The sequence below is a fragment of the Stegodyphus dumicola genome, chromosome 7 (assembly GCF_044657685.1).
Source record: "Stegodyphus dumicola isolate Sdum_Otavi_A_Nest chromosome 7, ASM4465768v1".
In the NCBI taxonomy this organism is placed as follows: domain Eukaryota; kingdom Metazoa; phylum Arthropoda; class Arachnida; order Araneae; family Eresidae; genus Stegodyphus; species Stegodyphus dumicola.
Window position 1 is genome coordinate 17,373,317 of NC_140774.1, and position 12,282 is coordinate 17,385,598.

A 12,282-nucleotide genomic window follows, 5' to 3' on the forward strand; every position below is an offset into this window, starting at 1 on the left:
TTACTTTTCCCAGATAATTATAACTGCCTTTAAATGACTATGTTTAAAAAACATGCATAAACACATATTTCCAATTCAAAACTGTTTTGAATTATGCAAATATTCATGCTTTGTATTAATTAAACAGCAAAAAATCAGAAAATCTAATTTTTAACTAGTTTTCCAATCCTCATAATTATATTAAGTAAAAGTTAATATAATAGAAGCCTGACTATGCTGCATTCAAAACTCAAGTAACCTGAAGGTTTTAAAATTTTAAAAAACTTTTATTAAAATGAAAAACTATGAATTGAGAGACTTGAGAAGCCATTTCAAAGCACATATAGATCTATAACTCGGAACAAACAAAAACTGTTCCCAAAGAGTACGATTTGGGTTACTTCTGGATAAGTGCGATGTCACAGTGCAATAAGATCTTTACCTTGGTTTTATGTAAACCTGATTAATTACAAGATTAATAATGATAATGGAAATATGGCAAATACAAAGTGTGTGTGAGAAGTAAACACAAGCTTGACAATCTCGATGCCAACCTGGCATTTAAAAAACGGGTTCCGTAATAATAAGGAAATACCAATTCACATTAAGTTGTTTATTAGAAATTATAAAATAAACATAGACAGCAAGATATTTGTGTATGATGAATTTTAAAACATAGATATACACACAATCTAATATCACTTTCACCACACTAACTATATCCATCCCCTTTCCAAATTAAAATTGCATTTTTTAAATAAGTCTTTGAGAATTTTTTCATCTTGTAATTAATTAAGGCATTGTAGTTTTGTGATGAAGGATGTAAGTTTACTGTTATTTATCTGTTTCTTCCCTCACATTTTCGAAAAGATTATTAAAATTTAAGACATGCACTAAATGGAGCAGAATGTAGTGAAGCAATAACGAAATTATGGGGCCTTTCTTTACATTATATGCATTATGACAAGCATTTTTTATAACCATAATTTGCATCTTTTACTTTTGAAACTAAATAAAGTGCCATCACTTCTTTCAAATCAAGTTTGGCAGGATCCAAGCCAAAGTTCAGGATCTATAAGTTTCATAATTGAATGCGATATTTTATTTTGGTATGTTTAAGATTTACAAATCTTGAAATTTGTCTTGAAATCTTGAAATTGTGAAATTTGGTATGTTTAAGATTCACAATGCATGTTTAAGATTTACAAAATCTCTCTGTCTGTTTTAAAGAAGATCTGTCTTCTTCTCTAAAATGCACTTTTCCCCCCAAAAGCAATACTTCCTTTTACTTTGTACAAGAAAGTAAAAAAAGCATGAAGGTAAAAGAAACTACCATTCGGGAAAAAATAAAATTTTGAAATGCACTTACTTCTATATTCCTTAAACTGGTAGTTTCTTCATAAACAGGATAATACATGGGTTCAAAATTCCTTCTTTTAAAAATTAATGGTTTATGCCATAAAACGACAAATTCATCGCCATCCAAATCAGCTCCTACAGAAATACACACTAATATATATCATCACAGGAAAGTTTTAATCAATATCAGTTATCAAGTTTTATTTGGGCATTAAACAATGTTCAAATATTATTTTGAAAATTAAAACTGGATTTTAAGTCTTTGAGAATTTTGTCATCTTGTAATTATTAAAATGGAGTATGGTATGTGAAGAGAAAGCAAAAATCAAAATTCTTCCCTTTTTTTAAAAAAGTGCACTGTCCAGTCCAGAAAAAAGTTTTCAAGGCTATATGAACTGCTTCAAAAAAGTAAAGTCAAAACTTATAATTTATACAGTAGTTCATTCTTCTAAAAGTTTAAGACTCAAACATTCTTTTAATGGTCAAAACAATTAAGATTATTTTCCAGAATGGTGCATTGTCGGTTTCTTTTTCTTACTTTTATGACAGAACTCAAATGAATTCTTCAGAAGAAAAAGAGAATGTCAGGTAAGTAGGAAGAATGCAAACACTGCAACACAGTTTTCAGTCAGAGACTTCATTACATAAGGTGGTTCAAGTACTGTGAAAATGAAGCCCAAAACTGGAAATCCTTCCTTCTTATTTTTTCCCAGACTTTCTGGAATATATTAGCAGTGTTCTAGTTCATTAATGCAACACCTGGAACACAATTTCCCAAACAGATTATGTTTTAAAATCAAGTAAACAAATGGTGTTTGAAAAACAGTACATACTTGCTTAAAGACTTTTCCTATGCGAAAGAAAAACAATGTATGATCAGAAAATTAAGAACACAGCAGCCCAATTTCATTGCTTAATATTCATCTTTCACACAATAATTGAGTTGATATAAAACTATGATTCTTTATGATCACAGTTGTTCATTCATTTAATAAAACTACTATTTCACACTTTAGAAACTTTAGTACATTCATTTCAGGACCATACTAGAAGATGCCCTCCAGTAGCTGAGTGATTAAATATCTGAACACTGGTAGTTTTTCGATCCAAGTTCAAATCCCAGCAAACAGATTAGGTACGTACAAGTTTTCATGGTGTTCCTCAAATGCAGTGTGAATATGAAGCAATCCAAAAAGGCATCTTCCAATCAAATAAACCAAACCAACCTAATCCCCTTAAGTAATTAGCTCTTTGTATGCCATAATATAAAGAATCCAATCCACTCCATACCAGAAGATCATTGCAAGTGATGATCACTCCAAGAATCAGCATTCACTCACTTCTGAATCCTTCAAGGCAGTGGATAAAAACTTGAAGATAACTCTGGCATATGCCTTCATAAACAAAATTAGCATGACAACAAATTTACAAATGCAATTATTAATTAAAAATGATATAGACAATTTTTTCAGTTATTCTGATGATGAATTAAAGACTGTTTCAAATGATTTATCAGTAGCTGTGTACAAAACATTTCTCGCCTAAATATTTTGCATTTTTAAAAAAAATATTGACAGGATTGAGCAAGCATTTTCTTCCACTTCATTATAAATTCCAAAATGGGTGATAAACTGTTCAAATTATCACAAAATTGAGTGATACATCACTAATAATTTTCCTATCCCAAACTGTGATAATTTTTACACTCAAATTAAAAAAAAAAAAATCCTGATAATAAATAAAAATCCTTTCAGTTTTACCATTTTAAATTCCCACTTCATACATTAAATGTATTATTAATCTACAGATTGAATTTGTAAAAACTGAATTTATTCTTTGCAATAAATAATATTCATTCCCCTTTCTTAGGAACTAATTAATTTCTAATGAAAAATGAGTACAAATATACTAATGAAAACGTAAGTATAAATAATCATACATATTACCTGCCATTTCATCTGGATGTGGTCTTTTACCTTGTGCAGGAAAAACAATGCAATCTTTCAAAAGACGCAGATGCTTATTATTAAGCACATACTTATTTTTAACAGCAGTAAACTTCCTAACATCTCCAGGATGTAAACAAGGATTTTTTGTCACAATAACTGGCCCTGGCAATAAGATAAAGATATGCATCATTAATGATATCACATGAACAAAGTTCAGTAAAAACAAATTTTATTTCAGTGAATTCTCAATATTAGATGTTATATGAAATACATACAATAGTACTACAAAATCCATTTCAACAATTAAATTTGAAAATAGGGCATTACACTGAGCATATCTTCTTAATGTGATTCTTTTAGGGCTTTGCAAATAATTTTAATTTTTAAAACATAAACATAAATGATATTACACAAAACAATTACACAAACATTTTTCCTTCAATGCAGTTTTCTTGCCAAATATCAACATAAGACATATATTAAGCATACTTGCCAACCTTCAACACTCACAAATCAAGAGATTTTCTTTTTAATGATAAAAATGTATTTTTAATAGTGAATTAACTTTAAACAGCTACTAATTAATATCTCTTACAAACTAATCACTGTGGGGTTTCCAGGATGTATCATACACATCATTAAGAGTTGGAACTCGACTGTTCCTGCTGCCTCGAAAAGGCCATCTTGATCTCAATTCTTAAAAAGAACAAACCACAGCAAGATTTGGACAGCTATAGACCAATTGCTTTAACTAGTGTGTTATCAAAGATAATGGAGAGAATGATTGTTTCCCGTCTTAAGTGGTACTTAGAAACCAATGACTTAATACCTTTCAAACAAGTGGATTTAGAAATTATCATTCTACAAGTCAACAAGCTTATGATAATGTTTGGAGTTTAAAGGCTGTTCAAAAACTTCAGACATTCAGTGTTGGAGGAAAAATGTTCCTTTGGTTAAAACATTTCTTGACCCAACGTTTTTGTGCTACTCATTATGGCACCAGCACTTCAAAATATAAAAAAGCTTAAACTGGTTTGCCTCAGGGCACAGTTATTAGCCCTATTCTCTTTAACATTTTTATTAACGCCCTACCAGACATCTTAAAATCAGATGGAATCATGAACACTGCCTTTTTTGTCGATGATCTTGTCGTATGGGCCAGAGCTAACAAAAAAGATCAAGATGATTTACACCGAATCTTAAACTCTGCACTCCAGAGACTTGAGAAGTGGTGTTCTGCTAATACTATGAGAGTTAATCAGGGAAAGCCTACTTGTCAGTTTTTCTCTCTCAACAGACAACACTTTACTCCTAGACTAGTGTATGAGAAGTTGGTTTTGCAGCAGACGGATAGTGCCACCTATCTTGTCTGTATTTTTGACAAGCGCCTAACCTGGAGAAAGCATGCCGAGCATGTAGTTGCTAAGACAGAGCATAGATTACCTATCCTTAAATGCTTAGTTGGTGTTAAATGGGGTTGTGGTAGAGAGACTCTATACTCCACGTATAAAATGTATATTCGACCAATACACTGCTGTGAGATATCGATCTCAGCTACGTGAGATGTGATACAACATCTGGAGTTCTTCCAAAATCAGGCACTGCGCAGTATAACTGGGGCTGTTAAAATGACTCCCATTCTGGCAATGCAGTTGGTATCGGCAAATCAACCAATGACAAACCTGATTCAGAAAAATGCTTTCATCCTTTTCCAGAGACTTATTCATCTACTAAGTAACCCTCATTGGAGGAATTATGACATTGGAGGAATTATGATTATAACAAACAACAAAATCTGAAGACACAAAATGGTTTTCTGCAGTATGTCTCTCGCCTAGAACAATACAATCATTTAAGAACACTGAAACCGGCACTGCTGTTTTTCCTAAATCCTGTGGATTATAGCTTCTTTGATGTGCGGTTGGACCTGGAAATGAAAGTTGATAAGAAGGAAATGAGTCCAGAGCAAATAAGAACTATAGCTTTGGAAACAATTGAGCAACGTTATCCAGCTGAGGAATGGATACATGTATATACGGATAGCTCTTTGACCGATAGGATTCAGGGGGCTGGAGCTGGAGTTTTTAGCAAGCTTTTCAGTTTCTACATACCTGTACGGGCTTACTCCACTCACTTTGATGGAGAACTGAAAGCCCTTCATGTAGCTCTCCAACAATTATTGAGACAAAGCTCGTTCAGGAGGGCTGTTGTACTGTCTGATTCAACTTCAGCAATACAGGCCATCTCCTCTTCCAAGAGTGTAAGAACACATGCATTCAATAGTGTCAGGAAGTCATAAAAGAACTTTCCTACAAGATATCTTTTCAATGGGTACCTTCACACTGCGGTATTTATGGAAATGAGATGGCCGATATGCTTGTGAAAAAGGGGGCTATGATTCTCCAAAAGTCAAAAACGAGTGCAAACATCCATTCTATTAAGCTTCTGACATCGCTAACATATCAAAAAACTTTTAGAGATTTTGCCACTCAGGCTTGTGAGGGCAAGCCTTGGAGTGTTCTCTCATCAAACCCAGCTTTTGTTTATGACCACCCACGAACAGTTGCGGTTGCATCTTTTAGACTACTGACGGGACATGAGTGTCTACAGAATCATTTATTTCATATTGGACTAGCTGATTCGCCGTTGTGTGTTTTATGTAATAGTGGGCGGCCAATGACGGCGGAACATTTGGACGAGTGTGAAGCACTGACAAATTTGGCTTGTAGATTTCAGCGCTATTGGCAAGCAAGGAGTCTAATGGCCTTTGTTTAACTGGCATTTGACAAATAAAAATAAATAAATCATACACATCATTAACTCTTATCTCGAAGACAAATTTTTTTTTCATTTGCTATAACAATTATTACTCCACACAATATCAAATTCATGGAGGTGTCCTCCAAAGAAGTCTGTTTGGCCCTATATTATTTTTGATTTATGTGAATGACATATCACACAACACTAACACTACACTGGCTATGTATGCCAATAGCATGGCGATTATGACTCAAAATGCATCCCTGAGTTCAGTCATCCAAACACTACAACAGCATATCCACTCACTGGAGTCCTGGCTTCAAAAAATGAAAAACAGCTATTAATAGACACCATGAAATAAATATGACTGTTACCTTGTTTAATATTGCTATCCCCTGGACAATGCAGGTTAAATATTTAGAGGTTATTCTTGATCAAAAACTTCCATGGAACCCCCCATAACATATATTGCTTCCAAGTTCCGAGCTGCTAAAGCTACATTACTTCCCTTAATTTCTCTGACTTCTGTTTTATTTACAGATAAAAAAAATACTCGTGTGTAAGGCCATGATGCTACATATTATTACTTACGCTTGTATTGTATGGGGGCTATGCATGTAAATCCAATCTTAATAAACTACAAGTGCTTCAAAGCACAACACTTTGGCAAATTACAGCTGGTAGATGGTAGATAAGGAATAATGCAATCAACAAAGAATACAAAAATTAAAATGTTACCAAAATACAAGGTAAAAATTGCAAACAAATTTTTTAGTAACACCGAAAATGCAAACAATGAAAGTATACCACTAATGAATTATAACTTTCATTAGTGGTATACTTTAATAGTGCAAATAAAAAAAGAAATGGACCAAAGCTCCTTCTCTCAGATTAACTTTCGTTCTACATTGCTTATATATAGTCTAATCTGCGCTCATTGTTTTAATTCTCACCTTTTTCATTAGTATTTGGCTCAATTGTTACAACTTTTTTCTAAATTTAACTTAATATTCAATTTTGTACAATTCTTTTGCCCTCCTGCCAATCCAGACGAATTTTATTGTTAACTCCTTACTTTTAGACTATTAGAAATAAATACTCCTGTTATCACTATTACACCCATCCAGCTTATTACACCTGGTTATACAGCGAGTATTCAACATCTCACTACCTCATCAGAAGAGGCTAACTTGACTTGAGATTTTTCTCATCCGAAGTGCATTTTGCTCTCCTGAACTATCATCTCTGAAATGCTAGCCTTAATTTGTTATCAACTCACTTGCCTATTACATAAAGGATCAGACTGCCTGAAAAATGTGACTGACCTGGAGCCTGAAAAGTGACTTGCTCACCTGAATCATTTAGCAAAAAGCCAAATCAGTTCCAAATACCCCACTAGGAGGTGTATTATTATGAAACACCCATAGTACCAATGGAATCTTTTTTAATGTTATGCAGCAGCTGTTATGAAACTTGCAAACATTTGTAAAGAACTAACATTCAGTATGATCATCATTCACAATGAATGAAGTTCGTAATATCACACTTTATTAGTTACATTCTTTTATCAAAACAGTGACTCTGCAACAGCTGCTTTATGGACATGAAATTCAAAGAAACAGGTCATTGGCTGTTTCTCCTAAAAGAGGAAGAAACTTATTTTTACAGATATGACAGAGGAGGTTGTGGTTTAAGTGGAAAGAACAGAGCCAAAATTTAAGGTAAGCACAGTGTTTACAATCTAACATGGGTACTGGATAAGCCACATTCAACTGTCCATAAGATCCTGCACAATATCCTCTCATATTATCTCTACAGATTTTCACTTGGTGCAGCAGCTTCTTTGGTGTAATTTTGCATAAATACACTTTGATGCACCACTTCAGTTCTCACTATAGTTTCTTCCTTGGTGCAAAATTGATTTTGAAACATCGTAAACATTCTCTAGATACAATTAGCACATTTTCATTGGGATAATTCAGTGAATGCTCTCAGTTGCTGAATTCTGGATTTGCAAAATCCATGCTTAATCCTAGAAGTTCATTACATTCCCCAAAAGTGACAGTGTTATGGTATATTTATTACATTATTTATTCTGGGACCATACTTCTTCATGGAGGTAGTACCACCAGTGCCATAAACATGATTGATCACTGGGCAGCATTATACAGCACTGTCAGAAAATGAAATTGTTCAAGCTGTACAAGCACATCAATGCCTTGCATGCAGTCTTTGTGGAAGATGGAGCACATCTATATACACATTGTACGGTATGTTAAGGATGCTCTCAAAAGTCATGTTACAGCCACTGGCACTTTATCTGAGTTGCATTTTCAATCCCCAGACCTGAATTCAAGCAATTTTTGACTTTGGAAGGATCTAATACATCAGCCACATCAACAGGAGCACATATCTGATTTTAAAGATGACATTTCATGACTTTGTATAGCATTTATGACTCTGCAGGCAAACACTCTGCTCAACTATGGAACATTTTATTTTGCAATTTCAGATGGTAGTTGACAAAGATGGCTACCATGTGCAGTCTGTATTACTGTAATCAAAACTGTGCAAGTCAAAAATTAGCTAAATCTGTAATTTAAAATTGCATGTTCTTTGTATGCAACATTTGAAACTAACTTTTCTTTGTAATATCTTTTCCATCCTCTAACTACATCACATTCAAAGTTTTAATTTTTCTGATAAATTGGTGTAGGGAAATCTGAAGAGCACAACTTTAATTATGAACATCCTGTATATTATCACAGGCCTATGAAGAATTAGGCAAAATCACTGAAAAAAGGGAAACACAAAACTTCATAACAAAGAATTCTCCCTCTCCCTTTGTTAGCAACTGAATTAACTGATATTTTATTGCATTAATTATTAAATCCAGTTAACTAAATTTACAAAGTTTCTGTTATTTAATTGCATTACCATTCCAAATGTTATTATACATAATTTCATTTGGATTGTATTATTTCAAGCTTTAAGGTGTCATAACCCATGCCTTTCTTAACCATATAATAATGCAAGAACCTAACTACTGTGGATAATGAGATACTACTCTAAATACTTTAACACTCTTTATGATGATATCAAGCTAACTGAACAAGAATATTTTAACTAAAAAGTAACATATATTAGAATTTTTCTTATTTTAAAACAAATTTTCATTTATATTTACTGCAAAATGAATTTACATATGGAGCTATGCAATTTATATGCAGATATTCGAAAAGCAATTGCGCTAAAATAAATAAATACATACTTTAGACATAAATTTATAGTACAACTCATTCACCATCACACTGCACAAGCATTTCAGCATTAATGGTTTACATGTTAAAAAAAGAGTACTTCAATTGAACAAAAGTCAATCATAATTTATCAATAATTACAATAAAATAAGGCTTGATGTATTCCAATCGATAAATTGCGATTTGTTTTTAAAAATTATAGATATGTACACCTTGCAGAAAAAAAAGGGAACAGTTATCTCCCGTTCTACTAGGCCAATTGTTGAAATTTAACTTGCGTTTTCCACATCTCGAAAGCACGACTTAGAATATATACAGTCAAAAGTCGTTAATTCGGACACCCATAATACGGAATGATCTATAATCCGGACCTCAAAGCTGAAAACTTTCTGCGCATGCGCCGCGTTGGCACATGTGCACAGGCGTTTTACGTGTGCGCGTAAGACCTTGACTACTGCGCATATGCGTGTGCGCAAGTGCAGAATACATTTTCGCCTGCGCGTTTAATGTATAACGGAATTATCTAATTATCTATTTCAGTTAATGTTAATGATTGCGTTGTTCCTTAATCTTCGAATTGGATCCCGCTTATTATTTTTTGCAGACTGTAAGAACAATTTTATAAAAGTAAACTTGAACTTTCGAATATGTCAAATAGAATTTCCGATGCTGGAACTTCCAAAGGATCTACAAAACGAAAATATGTTTCGATGTCCAACAAACAAAAGTGGAATTGCTGCAAAAAATGGATAAAGACATGAAGAATGTGACAGAGAGGTTAGTGAAAACGAAAAAATTTCGATTGACAAGTTAGTCGGTATTCTCGGCACAGCAATTAACGGGACTTGAACAGCGAAACTTTGTAACTGAACAAGAAATTATGTCTGTTTATAGAATTAAAGAGAAAGTATTATCACATTAAACGAAGCAACTTAAACAACTTACATTGAAAGAAATGTTTAATAAAGTAAACAAATAAATATTAAGCTTTTTTTTTTTTTTTTTTTTGTAAATTTTGATACCCTTTAGATCATAATTGTTCTTTATTTCATAAATTACGGTTTCATATTTTTAATTTTAGAATTTCTGCATGCCATCCTACGAGATTTAAACTGATGATCTATAAACCGGAAAAATCGATAATCCGGAATCGCCGAAGTCCCAACGAATCCGGATTAACGACTTTTGACTGTATTAGATTTATACATAGCATAGTTCTAACATAGGTATTTTGGCATAACACCGGACTTTTTCTAAAATAGCATACCAATTTTTTTCCATAGTTCGATTCTATAACTAAAATTATGCCAAAGGGCCAAGTTTTGTAAAATCACACGAATTATTCAGAATTTCCTAAGATGTAGGTGAACTTACATCTTGGCACATTTTGAAATTTGGCAAATTTGTTATGAGCGATAATAATGACAAATGTCGTTTACACACATTGTCATTATTACTTTCGGCATTATTAGTTTACACACTTTTCAAATCTAAAATTATTTGAAAGCAAGAACGATGACTTTTTTCTTCTTTTGTACAATGAAAAAAAAAGGAAAATAGGTTGCTATAAATTACGAAGTTAGCCAAGTGAATTATTCTTGGCACAAACTGAAAAAAATGAATCAAGATAAATTTTTGAACTTCTCCATAAATTTCAACAAATATTTACAAAATTTAACATCTAGGCATCAACTAAGTCATAGAATCGAAATATGGAAAAATAATGTTATTCCAGAAAAATACGATATTGTGTCAAAATACCTATGTTAGAACAACGCTACATTTAAATCTAATGTTTATCCTAAGTCCCGCTTTCAAGACATGGAAAACGCTTTCACAATCGGTCAAGTAAAACAGAAGATATAGAACTCTCTCTTTTTTTTTTTTATGCAAGGTGTAAATATCTGTGGTACCACAGCTCATCAGAGTACACAGACTCTTACGACAATTAATAACAAATTAACCTTGAATTTTGCTGATTATTTTAAATGCATCTCTAGTGTATGTTAAAACTTTCATCTAATTAATAAAAATTAACTAATAATATTTTTTCTATAAAAAAATAAACTAATAGTATTTTTTCAAGAAATTAACACTTAAAATGAAACTTGAGATACAATCACTAACCTTGCAAAATTTCTGTGCCAGAGTTTTGATCAGATATATCTTTGCTATACTGAACAAACACTTGGCCATATTTTAAAGTCTTTGATTCATCCAAAACACCTAACATGTTTCGGCCAAATTCTTCAGGAACTGGTATTCTCGCATTACGTTTAAGCTTCTCTGTGATAAAATATAATTTGAAATAAGTTGCAAACAACAGGAGAAAAAAGATATAACATATATAATTATAATTCAGGCAATAAATACGAAAACAAATCTTACCTATCCCTATTGATCTGTTATTCCCCATGAAAAAGACTGAATAATAGTATAATGTAAATTATTATATGTTGTAAGTTATTTCAAACAGTCTGCCTAAATATAATAAAAATGATAAACACACTGGCCAATGATTTAGAAACCCAAGATCAATATCTTATTTGACCACCTTTTGCATGGATAACTACTCTGATTCATTTGGGCATTGAGTCTACATGCTTCTATTGTGCATTTATGTCCAGAGAATTGGCTATGCAACTTTTTAGATCTTGTAAATTAGATGGAAGAGGATAGTACTGTCAGATGAGTCTTTCAACCATATCCCATACATTTTCTACAGGGTTAAGGTCCAGGCTATGTGGTAGCCAGGGATGATGTTGGAAGTCAGACTGATGCTCAGCGAACCAATTTTGAATACTTCCAGCACAATGTATAGTTGCATTATCGTCCATGAAGTATTCATCGCCATCATGGTAAAAATGCAACATTTCAGGTTGTACTTGATCTGCGAGTATATCTAGGTATCTCATGGCTGTTTGTTTACTGTCGACGAACACCAGGGCACCACTTCCATGCCAGCAGAACACGCT

The 12,282-nt window shown here is 32.8% G+C and overlaps 1 protein-coding gene across 4 annotated transcripts in view; it reads right to left on the reverse strand.

The window, feature by feature from the left end:
• Nucleotides 1-12,282, reverse strand: part of LOC118197259 (uncharacterized) — a 72,534-nt gene that overhangs the window by 15,985 nt on the left and 44,267 nt on the right. For all 4 annotated transcript variants that reach the window (XR_015041947.1, XR_015041946.1, XM_085819907.1 and 1 more), the window contains exons 5-7: nucleotides 11,435-11,593; nucleotides 3,285-3,449; nucleotides 1,349-1,473 (exon numbers count right to left, since the gene is read on the reverse strand). Coding sequence is in view for 2 of the 4 variants with exons in the window: in XM_085819907.1 (XP_085676033.1) it covers nucleotides 1,349-1,473; nucleotides 3,285-3,449; nucleotides 11,435-11,593 (449 nt within the window). In the remaining 2 variants the exon portion in view is untranslated. The remainder of the gene's footprint in view (nucleotides 1-1,348; nucleotides 1,474-3,284; nucleotides 3,450-11,434; nucleotides 11,594-12,282) is intronic.